At 33.7% G+C, this 25,279-nt stretch overlaps 1 protein-coding gene across 2 annotated transcripts in view; it reads left to right on the top strand.

Annotated features, from left to right (window-relative positions):
- Window positions 1-25,279, top strand: part of LOC111639512 (Krueppel-like factor 8) — a 33,584-nt gene that overhangs the window by 5,925 nt on the left and 2,380 nt on the right. For both annotated transcript variants that reach the window (XM_023385411.1, XM_023385405.1), the window contains exons 3-4: window positions 7,955-8,111; window positions 23,626-23,722. In XM_023385411.1, coding sequence (XP_023241179.1) covers window positions 7,955-8,111; window positions 23,626-23,722 — 254 coding nt within the window. The remainder of the gene's footprint in view (window positions 1-7,954; window positions 8,112-23,625; window positions 23,723-25,279) is intronic.

Genomic DNA, 25,279 nt, shown 5'->3' with positions numbered 1-25,279 from the left:
GCATTGTGTCTCCGAAATAAATACATCGAAGGATGACATTAAGGGGAGCTTATGGAGGGAATTCCATGATGCATGAGAATATTAAATAAGTGGAAAGTCGTCTGAATAAAGATAAAAGAACATTTGTTATCTTACTCTACAACTTGTTTAACCACTCCCACATTGCTCAATCCACAGATTTAGGGAAGGCCCCAGGGGCGGTCAGAAAACGTGCTTTACTTTAACGGAAACCGGGCGGATACAAGGCAGATCGTGCGTCCCATTTCTGTCCAACCATCCACCTGCGGCACGCAGTTGTCAGAATATCCTTCCCCAGAAGGTTGGGAGGAAGTAGAGCTAACGTCACAATGCCTCGGGCCTTGCGATTCCGTCTGCCAACAGATTTTTCACCTTCGAAATTTCAGTTGTACAAAAAAGAAAAAAATTTTCGAAATTAATTCGAATTGATAATACGATAAGAAATTTTCGCATAGTTTACTAGTTTTTTTTTATACGCTTCGTGATCAAATGGTGTTATTATACTTGTAATACGATAAAGTGTTTTTCACAATCCACTCGTCTTACAAGTTGCCGTTTAAGCCTTAGAATTACTCGTTTAAAATTTTAATTGAGCATTTTAATTAGTCAATTTTCTACAGGATTCCACGCTATTAAGCACGCTAGATGAAATTTTACAATATAAGAGCCTATTAGATGAGAGTTTGCAAGAGAGCTTAATATGTGAGAGCTCACTGTATGAGAGTTCAATAAATAAAAGCTTACTAGATGAGAGTTTACTGTATGAATGCTTGCAATATGAGGATTTACTGTATGAATGCTTTCAATGTGAGGATTTACTGTATGAATGCTTGCAATATGAGGATTTACCGTATGAATACTTATAATATGAGAGTTTACCATACTAGAACTCACCAGATAAGAGTTTGCAACAAGAGAGAGCTTACTGTATGAGAATTTGCAACAAGAGAGCTCACTGTATGTGAGTTTGCAACAAGAGAGCTCACTGTATGAGAGTTTACTGTATAAATGCTTACAATATGAGAGCTTACCACAATAGAACTCACCAGATAAGAGTTTACAACATGAGAGTTCACTGTATGAATGCTTACTGTATGAGAGTTTATTACATAAGCGCTCTCTATGGGAGAGTTTACTACACGAGAGTCCACTCTAATGTAGTGAACTCTCGAAGAACATGGCTAAATCATTCACATTTACAATTTACTAAACATAAATACTTGAAGGGCCAACAAAACTGTTCACTATATCGGTGTGTTCGTTATAACAAGATTCCGCAGTAATTATTTATTATTACTTCATTTTGGGTGTCGTTTCTTAGTCATTGATCAATATTTAGAATGATTAAAAGATTAATGATTTCACGTTATCCCAATCGATCATGCCTAATGCCTGTTGCTTCTTGTTTACTAATTGAAATTTGTTGGATGAAAACGGTCGATAGATTGTTGGGAAGTGATGTGCGTTTGTTCGTTTGACACGACGAGACGAGCCAGACTACTAATAGAGTTGTTGCCTTTTTGCAGTTTTGACACGTGATTAATATTTGGAAGTATTTTCTGTAGAGCTGCGGGGCATCGGATGAGCTGATGGATTGAGAGATTTGGATATTTAAAGGAAAGGTAGTTAAGTAAACATGACTGGGGTTATCGAAACAGCTACGTTTTTTCTTTCTAAGCCAATTGATGTGGCCTTCGGCACACCGTTCTAAAGCCTTTTTTTTTTAAATCTACTGATGAGGTTAGCGCCCCGCGGATCGGTTAAGTTAATTATGATACACCATCGCATATTATGCGACACGTTAGTTCCGAGCCTATAATTTCGCCTTTTTTTTTTAAATATATATATTTGGAAGAGCAGACAGACAGACAAACTTCTTCTCTAATATCTTTTATAATGTCCCTATTCTTAAAATAGATATTATATTAAAAATTATGGAAAGTTTACGTGGGATTTAAACCGTTTTTTTATGCAGTCGCAAGCTCTAGACTTTGGCATTCTGCGTTAAATCGGGATGGCCAATCTTTACAGGCGTTATAACGAGGTTTATGTAGAAATCGAAGTGGCCGCCATCTTTTTTTTTCGTACAAATGTAATTAATTTGTGTCATATTGTCCTGTTTGAAAGGGGGGAACCACACGCAATTATAATTTCAATTCATATAAAATGATTAAATATGAAAAATTGAAATGACCGCGATTTAGTTACGTTGTTTTTTGAAAGAGAATATTTTATTATTCATAACGTACAATCTTATTTTTAATGGATTACACAAAGCAAAATTTGATTATTTTACCCCCCTTGAGTGAATTTTTAAATATTCAAATTGTTATGATTTTAAACTCTTTCATATAACGAAACGAGTGTTATAATTAATGAGTGTATACGTTACTATGAATACATATATGATGAATAATGAATGAGTATGTTCGTATAAGCGTGTGTGTTATTACAGTAATGAATGAGTGTATGTTATTGTTATGAGTGTGTGAGTATTCGTAATAATACACTTACTATAATGAGTAATGAAGGATTGTGCTTTATTATGAGTGAGTGTATAACGTATTAGTATGTTGCTGTGAGTGTGTATATAGTGAATAATTAGTGATTGTATGTTACTATTAGTGAGTACAGTCGACCTTCCTATAACAGTGTTGATAATTCCGTTTTATATGAATTCCATGTTGTACGAGTCACTTAGATTTTACAAATACATGAGCCGTTCACAGCCCGGTACACGTATTTGTAAAGTCTAAGTGACTCGTACAACATGGAATTCATATAAAACGGAATTATCAACAGTGTTATGGGGGGTAGACTTGTATATAAGAATGAGTGCTATAACTTTAAAACTGTATTACAGGGAAATTCTGTATATAATATCCAACCCTTTAATTTAAAAAAAATCCCTAAACTTGTTAAAAATTCTGGAAAGAAGCGGAGAAACTAAAACAAAAGGGGAATTTCCCTAAACTGAAGTGATAAATGATAAGTTTAAGATGTCATTCTATTCAAACCGACTGTGTTAAGTTCATAAATAAACAATTGATTACTGGAAAACAAGAGTAAAATATGCTTGAACCGAAGGTTTTTCGAAGTTAAATGAGAGAAAAACATGTAAATTATCCATGAAAATATATGCCGTCATTAATTAAATTTAAAAATAGGTAAATTATTTTTCTTTTGCATTTATAATTAATGGCGGAGAAGGGAGAAGAAAAAAAAATAAATAAAACAGTTAAAATAATAGTCTAGTTAATGTCCAAGATATTGTAACCTCGAATAGTAGCCTCTAAAATAATCTTTGATCAGTATTTGGCTCGGCCTTCACTTTTTAAAATCCCTTTGAAATATGGGTCAACTACTTCACATGGGATGTTCATTTTAGGAAATCCCTATGGAAACAATATTGTTTTCTGTTTAAAATCTAGCGTGTGATCTAGTAAAGTTTAATAATTTACCGTAAACAAAATGTATTATTCGATAGATTATTTAATAAATGTTCTTCTTTGGCAACGTTTTCGCCCCCCGACCCCCTCCTAGATTTATTATTTTAAAGAGAAGAAACGTACAAACTATCCGGTTTTTCCCATTTTTGGAACATTGTATTATATGGAAACAGGAAATCGGTCACAATAAACAAATAAGGGACAAAAGATTTTTTCGTTCCCCCCTACTTCGGCCTTCTCTTTCTCGATTTCTTTGAGGTCCTTCGATAATTTTAGGCTAAAATTTCGGACAAAAGCATACGGGGCGTTGCCCTGTAATTTGCGGCCATCATCTGTTCACAGACATAAGTGCGATACCCGCAACCTCACTTGGTCTGGACAAAAGCTATTCAAGTAGAAAGATCCGCATTGTTTCCTCTCTTGTCAAGAGAAAGTCTTTACCTCGATCTCGATTGTCCACCTGCCAAGGCAGGCCTCATTTTTTGGACCAAAGTCGCACGTCTATACCCAAAGTGGCAATTAGGAAATGACTTTTTCTCCTTCTATTAAAAGAAAAAATCGCATTAAAAATAATAATAATAATAAAAATATAAAAAAACAGTACTTTTTTTTTNAATATGAGGATTTACTGTATGAATGCTTGCAATATGAGGATTTACTGTATGAATGCTTGCAATGTGAGGATTTACTGTATGAATGCTTGCAATATGAGGATTTACCGTATGAATACTTATAATATGAGAGTTTACCATACTAGAACTCACCAGATAAGAGTTTGCAACAAGAGAGAGCTTACTGTATGAGAATTTGCAACAAGAGAGCTCACTGTATGTGAGTTTGCAACAAGAGAGCTCACTGTATGAGAGTTTACTGTATAAATGCTTACAATATGAGAGCTTACCACACTAGAACTCACCAGATAAGAGTTTACAACATGAGAGTTCACTGTATGAATGCTTACTGTATGAGAGTTTATTACATAAGCGCTCTCTATGGGAGAGTTTACTACACGAGAGTCCACTCTAATGTAGTGAACTCTCGAAGAACATGGCTAAATCATTCACCACATTTACAATTTACTAAACATAAATACTTGAAGGGCCAACAAAACTGTTCACTATATCGGTGTGTTCGTTATAACAAGATTCCGCAGTAATTATTTATTATTACTTCATTTTGGGTGTCGTTTCTTAGTCATTGATCAATATTTAGAATGATTAAAAGATTAATGATTTCACGTTATCCCAATCGATCATGCCTAATGCCTGTTGCTTCTTGTTTACTAATTGAAATTTGTTGGATGAAAACGGTCGATAGATTGTTGGGAAGTGATGTGCGTTTGTTCGTTTGACACGACGAGACGAGCCAGACTACTAATAGAGTTGTTGCCTTTTTGCAGTTTTGACACGTGATTAATATTTGGAAGTATTTTCTGTAGAGCTGCGGGGCATCGGATGAGCTGATGGATTGAGAGATTTGGATATTTAAAGGAAAGGTAGTTAAGTAAACATGACTGGGGTTATCGAAACAGCTACGTTTTTTCTTTCTAAGCCAATTGATGTGGCCTTCGGCACACCGTTCTAAAGCCTTTTTTTTTTAAATCTACTGATGAGGTTAGCGCCCCGCGGATCGGTTAAGTTAATTATGATACACCATCGCATATTATGCGACACGTTAGTTCCGAGCCTATAATTTCGCCTTTTTTTTTTAAATATATATATTTGGAAGAGCAGACAGACAGACAAACTTCTTCTCTAATATCTTTTATAATGTCCCTATTCTTAAAATAGATATTATATTAAAAATTATGGAAAGTTTACGTGGGATTTAAACCGTTTTTTTATGCAGTCGCAAGCTCTAGACTTTGGCATTCTGCGTTAAATCGGGATGGCCAATCTTTACAGGCGTTATAACGAGGTTTATGTAGAAATCGAAGTGGCCGCCATCTTTTTTTTTCGTACAAATGTAATTAATTTGTGTCATATTGTCCTGTTTGAAAGGGGGGAACCACACGCAATTATAATTTCAATTCATATAAAATGATTAAATATGAAAAATTGAAATGACCGCGATTTAGTTACGTTGTTTTTTGAAAGAGAATATTTTATTATTCATAACGTACAATCTTATTTTTAATGGATTACACAAAGCAAAATTTGATTATTTTACCCCCCTTGAGTGAATTTTTAAATATTCAAATTGTTATGATTTTAAACTCTTTCATATAACGAAACGAGTGTTATAATTAATGAGTGTATACGTTACTATGAATACATATATGATGAATAATGAATGAGTATGTTCGTATAAGCGTGTGTGTTATTACAGTAATGAATGAGTGTATGTTATTGTTATGAGTGTGTGAGTATTCGTAATAATACACTTACTATAATGAGTAATGAAGGATTGTGCTTTATTATGAGTGAGTGTATAACGTATTAGTATGTTGCTGTGAGTGTGTATATAGTGAATAATTAGTGATTGTATGTTACTATTAGTGAGTACAGTCGACCTTCCTATAACAGTGTTGATAATTCCGTTTTATATGAATTCCATGTTGTACGAGTCACTTAGATTTTACAAATACGTGAGCCGTTCACAGCCCGGTACACGTATTTGTAAAGTCTAAGTGACTCGTACAACATGGAATTCATATAAAACGGAATAATCAACAGTGTTATGGGGGGTAGACTTGTATATAAGAATGAGTGCTATAACTTTAGAACTGTATTACAGGGAAATTCTGTATATAATATCCAACCCTTTAATTTAAAAAAAATCCCTAAACTTGTTAAAAATTCTGGAAAGAAGCGGAGAAACTAAAACAAAAGGGGAATTTCCCTAAACTGAAGTGATAAATGATAAGTTTAAGATGTCATTCTATTCAAACCGACTGTGTTAAGTTCATAAATAAACAATTGATTACTGGAAAACAAGAGTAAAATATGCTTGAACCGAAGGTTTTTCGAAGTTAAATGAGAGAAAAACATGTAAATTATCCATGAAAATATATGCCGTCATTAATTAAATTTAAAAATAGGTAAATTATTTTTCTTTTGCATTTATAATTAATGGCGGAGAAGGGAGAAGAAAAAAAAATAAATAAAACAGTTAAAATAATAGTCTAGTTAATGTCCAAGATATTGTAACCTCGAATAGTAGCCTCTAAAATAATCTTTGATCAGTATTTGGCTCGGCCTTCACTTTTTAAAATCCCTTTGAAATATGGGTCAACTACTTCACATGGGATGTTCATTTTAGGAAATCCCTATGGAAACAATATTGTTTTCTGTTTAAAATCTAGCGTGTGATCTAGTAAAGTTTAATAATTTACCGTAAACAAAATGTATTATTCGATAGATTATTTAATAAATGTTCTTCTTTGGCAACGTTTTCGCCCCCCGACCCCCTCCTAGATTTATTATTTTAAAGAGAAGAAACGTACAAACTATCCGGTTTTTCCCATTTTTGGAACATTGTATTATATGGAAACAGGAAATCGGTCACAATAAACAAATAAGGGACAAAAGATTTTTTCGTTCCCCCCTACTTCGGCCTTCTCTTTCTCGATTTCTTTGAGGTCCTTCGATAATTTTAGGCTAAAATTTCGGACAAAAGCATACGGGGCGTTGCCCTGTAATTTGCGGCCATCATCTGTTCACAGACATAAGTGCGATACCCGCAACCTCACTTGGTCTGGACAAAAGCTATTCAAGTAGAAAGATCCGCATTGTTTCCTCTCTTGTCAAGAGAAAGTCTTTACCTCGATCTCGATTGTCCACCTGCCAAGGCAGGCCTCATTTTTTGGACCAAAGTCGCACGTCTATACCCAAAGTGGCAATTAGGAAATGACTTTTTCTCCTTCTATTAAAAGAAAAAATCGCATTAAAAATAATAATAATAATAAAAATATAAAAAAACAGTACTTTTTTTTTAGTATTTATATTCATTTTTAAATACCGTATCGAAGTGGCATTAAAATGCTACGACGAAATCGGGTTCAACAGTTCGAACTTTGACCCGAGTTATAACGAGACCCACTTATTCCAAGCGAAACGACATCTTCGTCGCTCGTGTGTGGCTGTCTTATTGTGACGTCAGTTGATTTTTTATGATTCGAGGGTCAGTGGGACGTCGCCCCCTTCAACCGTTCGAGCGCCCGATCGAACTCTTTATGCCCTATAATTGCTTATGATTATAGACACGACCGGTAGGCATCTGGTGACCACCGATACTTCCCAGATGGGGAGGAAGAATTTCGAATCGATTAAGGGGGGCCCACGACCCACTTGGTCAGGTTATAACGACATATGGAGAGTTAATTTTAGCTATCGAAAAGTGCTTCAGGAAGTTTAGTGACAGATGTATCTCGCTTTCATATTTAGAAAGACGTCTCGTCTACTTCCAATATGGATTTCAGATTGACAGATTTTTGTTTCTTGCCTGCATATTATTACTACTACTATATGACATGCACTTTCCCTCAGGCCGATTGTCCACCTGTACAAATGGAGCCCGTGGACCTGTCTGTGAACAAGAGCAAGTCTTCTGGATCGTTGACTCATCTCACTCGTCTAGAATCGTCCAACAATTCACCCGTACAAAGTCCAAACTGCATAGATCTTCGACTCAACAAAGGAGCCGGTGAGTGTCCTTTATGTTGATTATAAAGATTTAACACTACAAAGAAGCGAGTTCTTGACGTTTACCACAAATTCTAACACGAAAAAACCGAATAAAATTACACATTATTTAAGTTTAAAGTTAGCAGTTTACGCTCTTCTAGATCAATTCTAGAACCCAATCTTTGGATATCCGATGTAGAAGAGCGTAAGAGACCATTGGATAATGTATCGATTTCTAAGATAATTTAGTGTATAATGTAGGTAATTTGCAAATAACACTAATTAATTTGTGAAATTTACGGTTGTATACACGAAATACCCGAAATCCCTAAAGGAAAAACCGTTAAAATATGAGAAACACGGCGTGGTATGCAAGTATAAATACGACAGTGGCTGTTGGAGAAGCGCTTAAAACAAAGATACATTTCTTTTCGAGGGGATAAATAAGCCCGGAGGATGGGAGGATAGATAGGAAAACCCGTCCACCTTAGATCGCGTGGGAAAATACCTGACAGTCACAGTTGGACTCGCCTTAAGGGATGGGGTCGTTCGGAAACTGAAAAATTCTTGTTTACATCGGTCGTTCATTATATCGTTCTTGACTAGCTATGGGCGTAGAGGTGAATTGCCGATGAGCTATGGGGTGAGAAAGAAACGGCGAGGGATCTTGTCAAATCCGTTTCCCTCCTCGATTCTAGTCCATCTCCTCCTGGGTGGTCAAGAAGACCAACTGCTGAGACAAATACCTAGTTCGTATCGTAACGTATGTGACGCTTTCACTAGCATAACTTTCGGGATCAGAACTTATTGCATCTTTTCTTTTTTAAAACCATTGCAAATTACATTTGGAACACGCACGGTAGCATCGTTTATGATTCGACTTCCGTTGAGATCCTTCACGTGTGTCTCTTATGTCCTACACACGAGCCACGTTCAAGAAAACATACATTTTTTTTAATTTAATAAGAAAAAAAAAGAAAACCTCGTCCATACAAATTTCTTAGAACCGCTCAAATAATATTGCACCATTGCTGTCTAATTACTGACGCAAATGTCTATTGTTACTCCTTTTGCGTCAGTACTTTGATAATTATGATGTAATATTATTTGTTCTACTCTTTAACAAGTTAAATACAACAATATTCGTATTTTTTTTCATGATTTTATTACGAGTTACGTAAATATTTAATAATATCTTGAGTAACTTACAACGCGCTGATGTTCAGAATTATGCAATGGATTCTCTATGAAATTTGATTATCTACGTGGTTCCTTTCAGTTTCTATTGATTAATTCTTTATTTTGGTGCAGCTTCCACACATTTTCTTTTTTGTTTTAAACGAAATCGTATAATTGTAAGAACACACCCAAGTTGAGAGGGGTACCGCTTCTTTTCATCTTCCACCTACACCTGCCCATTACCCCCTGCCAGGATCGCACCCATGCGAACAACGCCCCTTTCCGGTCAAAGAACCCCGCCCGACATAACTTATGTTTCCCTGGATAAAGATTATTCTCTAGAATTTTTTTTTTTTTTTTAGTAGAGAAAGTATCTAGCACCCCCCTCGTTCGCCATACTGAATAACCCTAATGTATATCTTTGTTTAGATTAGGATGTGGGTAAGAGGAATGGATGCAACCCGGACATCGTGAACGACACGGAATCATCCATTCCGCCCTCTTCTCGTGACTAGTCTGGAAGTCACCCGGAAGTAAAAGATGCGGGGGAGGACTGGGCCATAGTTCGTGACTGACACCGCGGGACGATGACCTTATAATGAGTGGAGGTTAGAGGTCAAATACTTGGCTAATTCTCATCTTTATTGGCTACGGTCACGGCATCATTTTCTCATCTATCTTGAGAACATTCGATGCCGCGACTTCTTTCCTCCATGAATTACACGTTTCTATCCCGCAAACCCGTTCGAATTATTTTCTCTTGTGTGATTTACACCCTTTTCTTTTGAAATTTCTCGCATCTTCTGCACCCAATTTGCTGTAGAAGATGAAGGAAATTTCAAAAATCAAAAATTGTAGAGGTATTTCAAAGTATAAAATCCTCGTTTTCCTACACCCAATCTGCAATTGGGTGTTGGAAAGACGAGGATTTTGTACTTTGAAATTCTTGTCATGCACTCGAATTGGCTCTAATCCAAAGTGGCACGAGGACTTTAAAGGTCAGAAACCTGGTTTATGATGTTACGAGATAATTGAATTTCGGAAGCGTAGTTATTTTTTATAGCAATTTAACATTATAGGAAATAAAGATACCGAAGAAACTCATTAATATTCCCTTCACACAAGAAATAATTTGAATACAAAACGACTAACAATGGAATCAAATTTATCAACTTTTGATTAAAATTAATTGTGTTGATACTGTCTTTATAAATAAGGTTGATTTATGTGATGGAGTAAATCTAATTAAACATAAATATAAGTAATAATAGTAATGATCGGGATGTGATAGCTTCAGTTGTTTAAGCATGAACTTCATTAGAAAGTCAGCATTCTTGTTCCCCTCATGGGAATCAACGTGCACTACAGGTATCGAAAGCGATCTTATCTCATCCGGTGTAACCGGGATCAATCTTTTAATTTAGAGTTTCTGACTCTTACTTTCGCTCAATTACTCTACCAAAAAAAAAAGAACCTGTTTTCGCCCCCATTCCATTCGCCTCAACAGTTACGAGATGGCAATAGATTACGTTATACTTAATGACGATTTTCATCTGTACATTTTCGAATTTTAGGCAGTTTTTAGGGGGGGTTATTTTAATATTATAATTGTAAAATTTATATAACTAGCGGATCCAGAAATCTTTAGAGGGGTGCAGCCATTTTAGTACACTATGGAGAATCGCCCTGAGCACCCCTAAATCTATGAGGTGTGCACATGGCGTAACGTCCTACATCCGTGCACCCTCTTTGACTATATCATTTCTATCAATTATTGTTTTCTAACCTTCTTCACGCGCGTACCCCCCCGAACGTTCATGCCACCCCCCCCCCCCAATTGGGGTACGCGTACGACCGGTTGAGAACTACTGTTCTAGAAGACTAATTCGGTGGCTTTTCTACTCATTGTAGATTGAGGTAATCAACGATTCATTGTGCAAAAACTAGTGTATTCAAATTAAGACATTGGGGTTATAAAATATCATTGATTAAATCAAAGATAATTGAACTGTAAGGTCATTATAATTGAATTTTTTTCCGCATTCACACTAGTAGTTTTAATATTAAATCATTACGAGTCGCATGAGAAAGGTCAATGATGCATCTCTAATTCGATTACGATTCTTCAACTGGGGAGAAATGTAATTACGAAGGAAAACGAGGAAGGGCGGAGGAAGAGTGCTTAATTATGTATTGTTTCTCGTCCAGTCAAGGATGAGTTGTTATAAGCCTTTTCTTGTCGACAAGTAATGCCTGGGGATAGATTGTCTCCATTCTTAGCGAAACGAGCGACTTCAAACCGGTAGCCAGAATGAGATTTGTTTAGTTAACTATGCCTAGACCTTATTTACAGTTTGCTTCCTTGAGAAATAATAAATGCCGTTGAATATTTTATAAATTATTCATTATTTTTTTCCCTTGAATATTCTGTAGGTATACATTAGAAATCATCAGGTTACTACTAATATTTCGAAATAATGGATACTTTCTTCAAACTATACGGTAAAATTTCTATAGTTAACTATGCCTAGACCTTATTTACAGTTTGAGAAATAGTACACGACGTTGAATATTCTATAAATTATTCATTATTTTTCACTAAAATATTCTGTGTCTATAAGAAACCTTGTCGAAGCCATTAGGTTGCTGCTTCAAAATTTCGAAATAATGGACGAGTAACTTATTCTTCCTTCACTTATACATTAAAACTTGTTTAGTTAACTATGCCTAGACCTTCTTTACAGTTTTTTTTCCTTGATAAATAATAAATTCCTTTAAATATTCCATAAATTACTCACCATTTTTCACTCGAATATTCTGTTGCTCTGAAGAATCCTTCAGGTTACAACCCGAAGGGTCTTCAGAGGAACTACCACAAAATTTCGAAATAATGGACGATTGATTTATTTTTATTACATTTACACATTAAAATTGTGTAATTTTATACATAAATATACGTAATAACTCGATAATTATGCGAAGAGAAAGGAGGAAATCGAAGATACCCATTCGAGTCTGGCCTGTGACACGAATACAAATACAAGTAAAAATAAAAATAAAATATTGATTTATGAGAAAGTAATCATAGTTTACGTTTTTAAAATTTTAAATTGATTCATCATTTACTCGTAATAAATACTTTGAAATACATTAGAAGAGTTTAATGGCATAGAATCAGGAGGCTCCCCTCGTGCCATTAAAGTCAAACTAACGTAACAGACTTCAATTCTCTTCTATTGCCTCGGGGGAGGGGAATTTCGTACAGTCGTGTGTATAAATGTATAATAATAATCACTTATTTAATCACTAGTAGACCTATGATTGATACAGCCTTGCCTTTATAGGTGATAAACGACATCCAAAATTCAGTTCATTCTTCATATCTTTCTATCTCTAGGCCACGTCGTGTCTTCAAAGTTCCTTGTGTGTTTTCTTAGGGTTGAACCCTTCAAATAGAAAATTAGGGATTCTACTATCTAAATGCGTGGGTATTTAGGGGGTGTCTCCCGAGCCAAGGGGCGAGGACACAACTGTCCTAATTTGGGGACAAGGACAACGAGGCGGTCCTGGCATAAAACATCTCCTGTAGCCTCCTTCGAATTTGTTTCGGCATCTGGCGTTATTTCTGAAACACGGCACGCGTAGTTGCACGTGCGTCGTGATTGTCGTGACGTGTTCGGTGGGGAAGAACCCCGTATCGGGGGTAGAGCCGTTTAGGAAAATGGGTTCTGCTTTTCGTTATATAAAAAACGTCTTCATACATTTTAATTTTCAAAATTCGAATTGCAAATGAAGGGATTTTTTACCTTAAATATCTCCTCCTCCTCCTCCCCTATTTTTAATACCTTCCAGTGTCTAAATATGTTAAAATTGAGCAATTTATGATGAAACTTTCACTTGAATACATAAATTATTTAAATTTATTTTGTTTCCTCCTATATACAATTAAGAGTAAGTCTTTTAGATCTAGTTTAAGAGGGGGAAGAAATTTGATTTTAATTAATTATTTTCTATACTTTTACATTAAAATAATTATGAAGGAAGCTAAAGTTTATATCAGAAAATTAAAAATACCTTGGGGTGGTCCAAAAGTCAGTTAACCGCGTGTATCCGCTTATATATTTAAAATATCCTAGATTTTTTTTCCTATGCAAAACTTAATTGTTACGTCCAAGGTAATGTATAATTGGAATTATAATATCCTTACAAAGATATCATCAGATGTTAGTAAATTACAAATATTCGCGTGCACAATCCTCCCCCCCTTTAAATCACCATACGAAAGTGAAAAAAAAGGCAAGCATCAATTGATCATCCGTAAAACCTAAATCAAAACAAGATCCAATTTGTCCTAATTTCTTGACAGAATTAGTACAGAAATTGTGATTAATTATATATATTTTTACCTGTTTGCATCATATCAAAACACTTAAAACACTTCTCTCTCCTGTAAAATAATATTTTGTATTATTATAAGGGCTTATTTTATTATTAAAGGGATCAATATATATGATAGAGTAGAGTCTACCTTAAATCAGGGGGGACTTCTATCTTCGTCTAGACCACCCACCTGGGTAACTAAACATGCTTAGGCTTAGCACCCTAAGCCCTATATATCAATCTAGATGGCGAGAGGAATGTACTTTCCAGAAACATAGGTATGTGGGGACAATACATCCCTAAAGAACCTTTTTTTTTATTATTTTTTTTAATAGAACAAGATGACTTCTTCGGATTATATCTTCAAAAATTCTTCTTCTTCTTCTTCTTCAATTTTTTATATTTATCTTTTAAAAGGGGAGTAAAAGGATAACAAATTTTAACCTATTTCTTGTTTAATTCTTAGGTTATTAATATAGTAAACTGAATAAGGTATAAATTACAGCTACGTGTCGATATAGGGAATGATTTAGTTTTGTTTTTCGACAGTTAGGTGTGTTTGTTTATTTATTTATTTTATTTTAGTGTGGAATATAAAGTCCAGTATAAAAATGTACTCGTTCTTTGTGTATAAAATATACTTTTTAAACTCACCTTTTAAAGAGTAAATTGTAATTTTTTATGCTCGTTTTTTTTGCATAAAATTTTACTGTTTTTGCTCACTTTTGTGCATAAAATTTTACTGTTTTTGCTCACTTTTTTGCATAAAATTTTACTGTTTTTGCTTGTGTATAAAATATACTTTTCCTCCCTCTATTTTTGTGTATAAATTGTACTTTCTAAACTTATTTCTGTGTAGACTGTTAACAAATTTGCCTTTAGATTAATTAGTTTCGTGTTAAACTTCTCACCTTAATTGAAAAATTCCGAAAAAAAAAGGAATTAAAATGAATGCCCCTTTCTAAAAGAAAAGAAGGGGAAAAAAGGCAGTTTTCTTCACTTTCATTTTATCTCATTTGTACTTTTTCTTTTCTTTCTTTTTTATCCTCTTCTTCTTCCCTTGCAATGGTCGTGTCTCTTTTACTAACAGAGAAACAATGACGACATTTCGTGACAAGTTACCACATCTCAAACTTGTTTGTGTCATCGCGAATGCCTCCGGTTTTGCACAAATTACCTAATTTGCTAAGACTCCAAATTGAATTATTCCCTATTTTTTTCCCTAAATAAAACGTGTGGAACCAGATTTTTTAGTGATAATAATATATACATATATATATATATATTTTTCAATACTTTCTTTCAAATCTAATTTCTTCTGCTGTAGAATTTAACAAATTTGTAAGAATGTTGTTTTACTAATAAGTAAAAATGTAAAATATTTATTATATTATTTAAAAAAAGAATTTAGGGAATTTTATTTTAAGTAAAACTCCAGGAAAATAGGTTAAATCAATGGAAATTTGCTGCCAGGCGTTTTGAGTAATTGAATGCTTAATGATGCGTAGGGTCATCCTTAGTTTTAAATAGTAATTCAATTAATTGGTAGGATATCTGCCGGAAATTCTTCCATTTTTTTTTATTATTTAATTAAACAGAGAATAGAATTATATAGAAAAGAAATCGATATGTCGAGCCTGAAAAGGTTATTTCTTTAGTTAAACACAAGTGAAATTCCTCAATAAATAGTTGTTAAATTCAGTGCCTATTGAATACCTACCGAAATTTAAATTAAAAATTCAATAACCTGGATAAAGGAGGGTTCAGAAAGCCTTGTATTTAGATAAAGAGAGGAATTTTGAATGCCTCACTGCATTCAAATCAACAATTCATCAGGGTTTTGAGAGGTATGAAATTGGCCAGAGCTAGTGCTTACTTTACTACGAAAGCCATGAAAATATGCTAATTAGAATAAATTAAAATAGATTTTTTTACTACTCATACTCATTTTTTTAATGGCAAAGATTAAATTTAACAGCTCCTCTCTCTCTCTCTATCTCTTTTGTACACTTTGGAGATGTTTTCCAGCTGTGCGGAAGGTGAGTTGGATGCAGTAAATCACCTTTTATCGTAAATAAATTGTTTTCCATTTTAAATAATAATAATAATGATAAATTTAAGGCTTGATTTTATTCAATAAAGTCAAACAAGAAGTTAAAATCAACTAATTATAATTCAAATTACATCGAGTAGTTTAATTAGTATGCGAGTTGACACTCAATAATATGCATAATAAAATAGTGAAGTTAAGAATTATTAACAATTGTATTTTTTTTTTTCTTTTACTAAAAGGGAATTCCACAATTAAATATTCGCTTGTACATCCTGTTAACTTTCCACCCCGTTCAATCTTTAATTTTACATTTATTTTACTTCGTTACATCGCATATTAGAAGCCTTATTTTTCTTTACTTTCAATTGTTCTTTTCGTATTAAATTTCTTAAATAATGGTATTTATTTCTGCAGTGAATTATTATTTTACTTTTTTATCAGATAAAATACCTTTTTGGTAAAGTCATAGATCCAGAAAAACACGTTGTAACTAACATTCGGATCCAAAAGAGAAAACAATAAAGATATGTCTTCGTCAACTTCCTTTGCGATAAGATAGCTCTTACTTAAACATTAATAAACATCTTATTTTACTTCCTTTTATGTTTTTAAAAATGCATTTAAATGATATTTAAAAAAAAAACTCTGTTTGCTATTGAATTTCCAATGTTTATTAATTGATTTACTTTTTCATTTTTTTGGCTCTTTCCGTTTTATAGATACTAAGAGGGCCTTTTTTTTTCTAATGCCCATTATAGGTAATAATCAGGGTAATAGGTAATTAATAATTAGTATATTTGGGACTAAAATCAGGAGTTATTCCCAAAAAATACAGGAACAATTCAACAGCGGTACATTCAGGATGTATATTTTTACTCTTTAACCGACAGAAATACATTTAAAATATGTAAAAACAAAAAGAATCCTTTATTTTAAGAGTAGTTTTTAAGAATAAATTCGTCCAGATAAGACGGAATTCGGAAAAAATCCGAGAAATCCAGGAGTATCGGGAAATCTGGCAACCGTGCTAATTAGTAATTTTGTTCTTTTTTTTGACCAACCAAATAACGTATTACATTTATTATTATTATTATTATTTATTATTATTTAATAATCTGCTTTTAAACGAGATTAAAATATTATAATATCAGTAAAAGATAAATTTAAAAAAATTTATAACTAAGTAACATTATAAGATTAAAATAATAATTCTTTTGTTGTAACACGAACGGATTAGTCGGTATGCATACGCTTTATCTACTGAATAGTTCTATTTACAAGACAAAGCATTACTGAATTACCCTCCGGGGACTATCCTTTTATTGACAGTCTTCCATCGTTCATAATAGGATGACATTATCGTTATTATAGTCCTTTTTATTCTTCCCCCTTTTTTTTTTTTACTAATGGACTAATTCAGATTAGATTCGTGCTTTGAATTTCACTACGTGGGGTTTATATATAGAAAAAAAATAATAAAATCCATAAAGGAATTTAGATTATAAAGGATTTTAATAAATTTGTATCGGTGTTACTTGCGGGAGTCCTTCAGAATCGTCGCAACGTCCTTGCAACTGATTAATATTAATTGCGCTATTAATAAAACAGTTCCGTTTTAAACATTTTAAAGTTATTTTTTATAGGAATATTTTTATAGGACAATTTTTAATATGGAACTTCATCATTCGATAAACGAGACAATCGAATTAGTTAGTGAAGAAGGAGTTTAATGGATAAAGTATTAATATTGGAACGCCTTTAACATTATTATAATGGGCCCAAGTCCTCGAATAGACACGTGTGCCCAATCAAGGACACGGGCTTATTTAAAATAATGTTAAATCGATTTAATTATAGGTATAAAAATCAATTTGCATATCCATACGCTTCTATTTTAAATATAGGGTGGTTCAAAATACAGTTAACCATTTGCAAAAAAAATAAATAATAATAATAATTTGGCTGAATTTTCTGCTTAAAATGTAAAAATCGTACTGTTAATCAAATCAAAACGGTCGCTTTATCCCAGTAACAGCATTGGTTAACTAATTTAGGGGCCACCCTGTAGATTGTAATGAAAGTGAATTACTTTTTATTATATCTGGAGTGTTTATTATGTAATTTAAAAGAAAATTATGTTAAAAAAAATCAAAATTTTTCTATGTAAATTATCATTTTGGTAGTGTTACTTCAACTGCACACGTACCGATAACATAACAGTAACTTAATGAAATACAGTCGACCCCCTATAACACTGTTGATAATTCCGTTTTATATGAATTCCGTGTTGTACGAGTCACTTAGATTTTACAAATACGTGAGCCGTTCACAGTCCGGCACACGAATTTGTAAAATCTAAGTGACTCGTACAACACGGAATTCATATAAAACGGAATTATCAACAGTGTTATAGGGGGGTCGACTGTAGTGTACAGTGTTTTTTTTTTTGTTTGTTTATTGCTCGTTTAATCGGACAAAGTAAAGTGTTTCATATGCAGAGTGTATTCTAGATAAATTATAAAGAATAATTTATCCAAAAAAAACTCGAAGAAAACAGCGTAATTTATTAATTTTTATTCTATATTACGTGGTATTTTTATCGTATGCTTAAACTAAATTCAATTAAATTTGCGTGATTAACTATCGGTCTTATAAATAAATATAGAACTTAATAAATTCAATATAAAATGGTTCAACAGGGTTATCAATATAACAAAAATTGTGTCGACAACCCCGATTAGAGAGAAGTGAACTTATAGAAACACTATAGCGAGGTGACCAATATAAGAGCAAAAATTATGAACTAATTCCTTAAAAATCTAATTAAGATTCATGTTTATAATGTATATAATTATAAATTATCATTATAAATCCTTAAAAATATCATTTAAATACGAGTATACGCAGGCTAAATACGAGTATACAATATAAGTGCAGTGAGCCTGTTACATAAATAGGTCTTTATATAAATAGATGAAATTGTTCTATAAAATTGTTTAGTATATAAAAAAAAAATAATAATAGAAAAAATATACGGAATAATCACGTAAACATAAAGGTAATTGCATAAAAAAAAGTAACCCTTTCTCATTATAGAGAAGTCGAAGTAAGCTTTGTTTATGATAACAGATTTTCCTACAATAGATAAAAATATGCCCTTAAGACAATTGCAGGCAGTTTATATAAATTGCTGAGATAAATCAAAACTTAGGACTTTTTTTTTTTTTCTTTTCTTTCTTAATTTTAATTTTTAAAATAGAATTAGGAATCCAGGAAATATTTTTAACCATTGTATATAGGGCCTATATTATTCCTATGAGACATTCATAAAAATATTTTTATTACACTTTTATGTACATTTAATTACATTATATCTAATTGAGATTTCAACTAGAATTAAAGTTAATTAATTTTAATTAAAAATCCTACTTAAGATTTATGTTACGTCGTTAATTTGATTTTATCTTGATGATGATTTATTGATCTAATGCGGCGTATGTCCATTTTGTTTTTTTTTTCTAAGTGTTAACTTAGTACTTGTTAAGGAAGGATTATAATTTTAATTTAAATTATTGTAAAGGAAGGATTATAAACTTAATTTAAATTACTATTTCCTTATTTAATTTTTAAAAAATTTCCTTCTCGATCAGGAATAATCGATTATGTATAATATAATTATACAGAATAATAGAGGGGACTTGCAAGGCCCTATAACGCGTACACGGAGGCTTTATAAATTTAGTTACGTACGTAAATAACTGATATTTAATTATACTGTTAAAACGCAACACGCGGAAGACATTTCTGTAAAAAAAAATAAAAAATAAATAGTATCAAAACTTGCCACTGTGGCAATTTTGGCGCTGCAAGCACGAATATATGATTTCAATTTGCAGTTTCTCACTGCATGCCAGAAGCATCATAAAGCACCCCAATTCTGAAGGTACTCTGTGAGCTTCTGAGTCTGAAACTTTGCAACGCCCCGTGTCTTGCACAAGTAAAATGTTCCTCGCTCGCAGCGTCAAAAGTGCCACAGTGGTGAGTTTTGACACTAATTTTTTTTTTTTTTTTTTTTACGAGAATGCCTTCAGCGTGTCGCGAAATGTCGCCAAATCAGATTGGATTGAACTTCGACAACGTTGAATAGGGGTACCCTTTATGGTACCCGTTATATTTTAAAATATGTAGCGTTGAATAGGGGTTTTTCTAGACGAAAATTTCTCTTTTTTACTAAAATAATGGCTCCAAAAATTACAGATGCTCCTACATTGGAATAAAAATAATTTGCTCGATGAAAGGGAAACCATTAGGACTATAATTTGAATCAGCTATCAATTGAATTTCTTAGATAAAAAAAACCTTTGAATGCTGGCAAACCAGATCCATTAAACCTTTAACATGTCGGTTCACTAATAAGCTTGAATTTTTATCTTTATTTCAGGACCGAAAAATAATTTTATGTGTACCTAATGATATTTCAACAGACCAGTTTCTATGCCCTTTACTTTAAAGAAAAGAGAAAAGGGGGAGTTGATTTAATGATGTATTGATTAAATAAATGGGTGGAAGAAGGGTGGATATCGTGGGCTTTGATCGTATTTATCATTACGTGTCAAAAAGAACCAATTATCCAATTTAGTTACATACAAATATTTTGTTATGTGTAGTCGAAAGCTTGATATCTGTTGCAACAAGTTTCCTTTGTTCTCAGAAGTACGGAAAGAATTTCAAATAGTCGCAAACGTTTAAAAATTCTTTTGAACTCGACATCTTTCTGACCTTAGTAGATAGATAAACAGTAGAGGACATTCTTAGCCAAGTGTTTGATGAGGTCATTTAAATGCTGGAATCATCTCTGCCACGCACAAAGTTATATACCTACTAAACAAACCAGGCGTGGTGTGATCGAGTGGGTAACTTAGAAAAGAGAAAACCTCGAATAAATATTGTTTTTCTCTACGTCTTATCTTCTGTTTATCGCGCATTTTACTTTCATTCCAGATTATTTTCTTGTATAAATGCAAATGAGTATTTTGCTATTATAATTTATTATTTCATTATTTTCTTTCTTTGACCTCCAAAGGTTTTCAAAATTAGGGCACAATTCGGCTCGAACTCTAAAGAAATTTACTTTCTTACCTTTAAAACATATGCCAGAGTTGTCTTGTCTTTCTTCTATAAAACACGGCTAATTAGTCTGAAGTGGGGGGTGAGAAATTTTATTTTAATCGAAAGATCCGTATAAAACCGCACGCTGTAGTTGCATAGGTACATATATTAGACCTTACAATAGAGAGGAAACGATCAAAAAATATCATAAAATATATCATTTGTAAGTTATTTTTTTAGTCAATTTACCTGACAAGTGAAGAAGAGCAGGTGTGAAAAGACTTATTATTCTATTTTATATTTACCAGGCCGCAATAGAAGTCACAAAAAGGTCTGTACTTTACAAATTATTATTAAATTAAAGAGTGAAAAATTATTCTTTATACCTGGCATCTCTTTGATTTGAGTACTTCTTATAAGTTTGGAAAATTTCTAAGTAATGAGGCACAATTACTACTGTATAACCCATTTGTTATCCGAATTATAAAGGATATGATGAAAAGAAGGCATTATCTTTAGCCCTTAATATGAAATACATGAAGGGATAAGGGTATTAAGTGTATTATTCTGTAGAGGAAACAAGTTTGGGCTTTAGTAGTAACACTACTATTTTGTACGAAACGGGTTCTAATAGTTCACCAGAACTGCTCGGCAACGAAAAAAATAAGAAAAAAAAAAAAAGCTTCCGATTTTTTGCACCTTTGATACAAGTAGTGTGTCGGTACGTTATTTATCTGTCACTGACGACATTGGGCGCGCTCGATTTATCACGTGCCCATTGTTTGGAAGCCATAGAAACCCGCTCCATTTATCTTACTTAGATAGGGGAGGAGGATAGGGAGGATTTTGGCATGATTAATTGATTAATATTTTCGGAAATATCAATCTATCACTGTGGACATTAAGGTATTGTTCGAAAGGGCGGTAAAATATTTGTTTTATGCTGACGAGAAACAATGCTGCTCCATCGGTCACATCCACTCGTTTACTACCTCACGCTAATGTTTTTTAGCTTTCGCTTGGAAGGGGGGGGAGCAAAACGTCTTTATTGTCTCCAACACCACAAAAGCGATGAGATGATGAACTACTGTTCATAATTCTTTTTGCTTTGGCATTTGCTATTTTCTTTCTGTCAATTGCCAAGAATTCGTACCAAACTATTTATAAAAATTAAGCGCTTATTAATATGCAAATGTAAGAGGAGGCATATTTTATATACCAAGAGATAGGATCCGTTATACAAGGGTTATTCAGATAACAAAGGAAGAACGAGTCCTTGAATATCGCAAATGCTGGTCAGCAACTGTGTAAAAACTGAAAAATTTAATTAGGACATATAATTCGTGGAATGAATTTATTACATTAAACGGATATTTAAAATGCAATTCTTTTTAAATGCGCGTAAACCTGTCTAAAACGGACTATCTGTTACAACTGAAATGATTTTATGAGTAAAAATAACGTTAAAGTAGGCAACCTGTCTAACACGGAATTAACGTTAGAAAAAATTAAACTTGTATAAAACGGAAAATCCTCTATAGGAGTTCCGTTTTAAACAGGTTTCACCGGTAGTAAATCCCCATTTTTGAATGATTTCAAGTTTGTTTAACGAAAGTTATTAGCCGCGTGGGCGATTTGACAACAATAAAGTATGACAGAAAGAAAAACACAAGAAGGGGGGGGGAGAGGGTGAGAAAGGCGGCGACTAAAATCAAAAACGGGATCGCATCGATGAGAGAAAGCAAATCTTCTATCCCTCTTTACCAAACGGTGGGTGTGGCTGGGTTGTCATTGTGGCACGTGCCGTTTCAGCAACCGGGCGTTGGCCATTCGGGTATAGAATTACAGACAAAACGTCTATTAATATATTCAATACAATGTTTCATTTGCATATTTCAAGTGTTTAAACACTAGTTATTAACGCGAATACAAGGGGGGTAGGAAAATAATTTAATTTTTACACCAGTTTCTTGTGTCGTATTCCACACACCTTAACCGAAAAAGGGAAGAGGAATCGAGAAGTATTCTAATTTAAAAATAAAAGGGGGGATAAGGGCGAACATGCTCGGACCGACCCGGATGTACGAGGTGAAAGGTTATCCAGTCGGTAATTAACAGTGATTTAGAAGGCCGTGCACTTATGGTAATCATCTGTTTATCCGGCCTCCTTCATTAACACGGCAGACAATGACCGTAATTATTGTTTCTTCCCTCCCCCCTAAATGGCAGTGGCGTTAAAATGACGCCCCGAGGGGGCGTGTCCTTCCTCTGTCATATATTTAATTTCCAGTTTGATGGAACTAATAGGAAACTGGAACCAAACAAAGATCTAACTGGAACGTTCGTCTGTTATACGTTGCTTTAATTAGCAATTTCTATAATTAAAGCAAAGATTTTTCGCATTAGAACATCACAAGTAACAAAATATGGATCCTACAGAAAAGAAAATTTATCTTATAACCTCCTTAAAATACTTTAACAGCACCTTTAAGTTAAGAATTGATGAGTAGCGCACGATAAATACTCGATATTTATTATCGATTTGCCCAAAATTTAAGGCCCCAAAATGAATTTCTTAAATGGTATTTAATTGTTCTTCTATTATTATTATTATTAATAATCTTCTAGGAGTAAGGTTTATTTTAAAATTTAAATTTCGAGCCTTTTAAAGGTTAGAAATCAAAACAATCCATCCTTGAACGTTCTTTAATTGTTGACACAATCTAAGCTGCTGTCAAGCTTAAAGGATTGTTTTTCCAGGTGCAATCCATTATTAAGATTATTATTTTTTTTCTTTGTTTCTTTATTTTAGGTGATATGGATGAACAAGATCAGAGCTCAGTTGCCATAGAAGGGATGAATAGAACAAATCAATACCTTCCACTTCAAAGGATAAAAGCAGCATCATTGTAAGTTACATATTGCAAAAGAGAGGAGACATTTTCTCTGTTCTATTTTTATCGATTAATTTCCAAGTTATATTTACTTTTACTTAATATATATATATATATATATATATATAGGCCTATATTTCTTTTCTTAAAGTTTAAAATTAATTCGGGTCGATCATATGGAGGAAAACAATGTGCGGATGGTAGCAAGTAGTAGCTGAAAGCATAGGGCCAAAGTATCTAGTGACCCTGGCTCGACAGGTGACCCACTGCCCCTCATTTACAACCAATCTAGTCGACCGAATAACCCAAATTGCGACATTTGTCGTAACATTCCGACACTACCCGTAATAAGTTCGGATGTTGTCTTACGCCCTTTAACCGAGTTCCATTTTGCTAAACATGGTACACTATAATAAATGCGGTAACAAATCTGCTCCCGTTTTTCTCTCTTCTTTTTTTTTTGGGCAGAAAAAAAAGAATCCCTCCCTCCCCCCCTTCCTTGGTAGGTACAAATTAAATTAAAAGTTGTTATAACACGTTTGGCTGTTGGTGTATATCCCTACGGGTTGACACTTTCGCCTTCCTCCTTTTTAGACCGGTTTCTCTTGGCAATCTGCTCACGTCCAAACCATACATTCACTGATATCCGGGTGCTGGCTCATTCTATGAAGAGGGTGAAGTGACAGTTTCAATGTTATTTTGGAACTTATCTATAGCATTTTAAGTGTTGGATAATAGAGAAAACCTACATACAAAATGAGTCTACGACCTACGTAATTAGGTTACAAACAAGAGTGACCGCAGGGGAAGCATTGTCGAGCAACAAGGCGCAACTTCACAAGTAGAATGGCACAGGGAATATATGTATTTATTCCTTTTTTTTTCTTTTTTTAGCCTTGTATTTTAAGTTTCGATAGTGGGACCTCCCACATTGTTTGCTATCGTCTCTCACTCCAAATAACCTCCCCCCCCGTCGTGGCTTTTACAACTGTCATAAAAGAGGTGATACGAGATACCGTTACCACATGCTTCGGCATCTTGTGTATATTGAAGTGAAGGGGAAGAGCGGGAGTCAGTGTGGATGCAAGAAGCGAGTTACTGGGATCTCGAAAAACAAGTCCACGAGAACTGGTTGTTCGAGGTGATGTACCGTTTGTGTGCTAAGGTCATCGGCCTCTCTCATCGACAGTAGCTCCTCCTCAGTAAATATTGGTTGGAGTGCTCCGTGGCGGAGGTCAGCCATTCTTGTGGTTTATTGAACGAGTCAATTTTCTCCAGGAAAGAAGAGAGAGAGAAAAAAAAAAATGGCCTAGCGAAATAAGAGAGCATTAATTGAAATTCACATTTGGAACACTACATTGAATCTATATTTATTTATAGGTCAAGGAGTAGGGCCTAAAGACAGATAAAATTCGAGCAATTTCGTTCAGATTGTATTGAAAAGTTTTTTTTTCTTCTTAATTCGAGGTCATTGACACATATAACCCCGCTACAACGACAACAGCCTGACGAAACAATGAGGGGCAGAAGATTGTGGCAGACGTTACCGGAAAGGTTTCGAATTAGGCCTAT

The sequence above is a fragment of the Centruroides sculpturatus genome, unplaced genomic scaffold (assembly GCF_000671375.1).
Source record: "Centruroides sculpturatus isolate CEXI.00-Female unplaced genomic scaffold, Cexi_2.0 scaffold212, whole genome shotgun sequence".
NCBI lineage: Eukaryota > Metazoa > Arthropoda > Arachnida > Scorpiones > Buthidae > Centruroides > Centruroides sculpturatus.
This window is presented reverse-complemented; position numbering and strand designations above follow the sequence as displayed.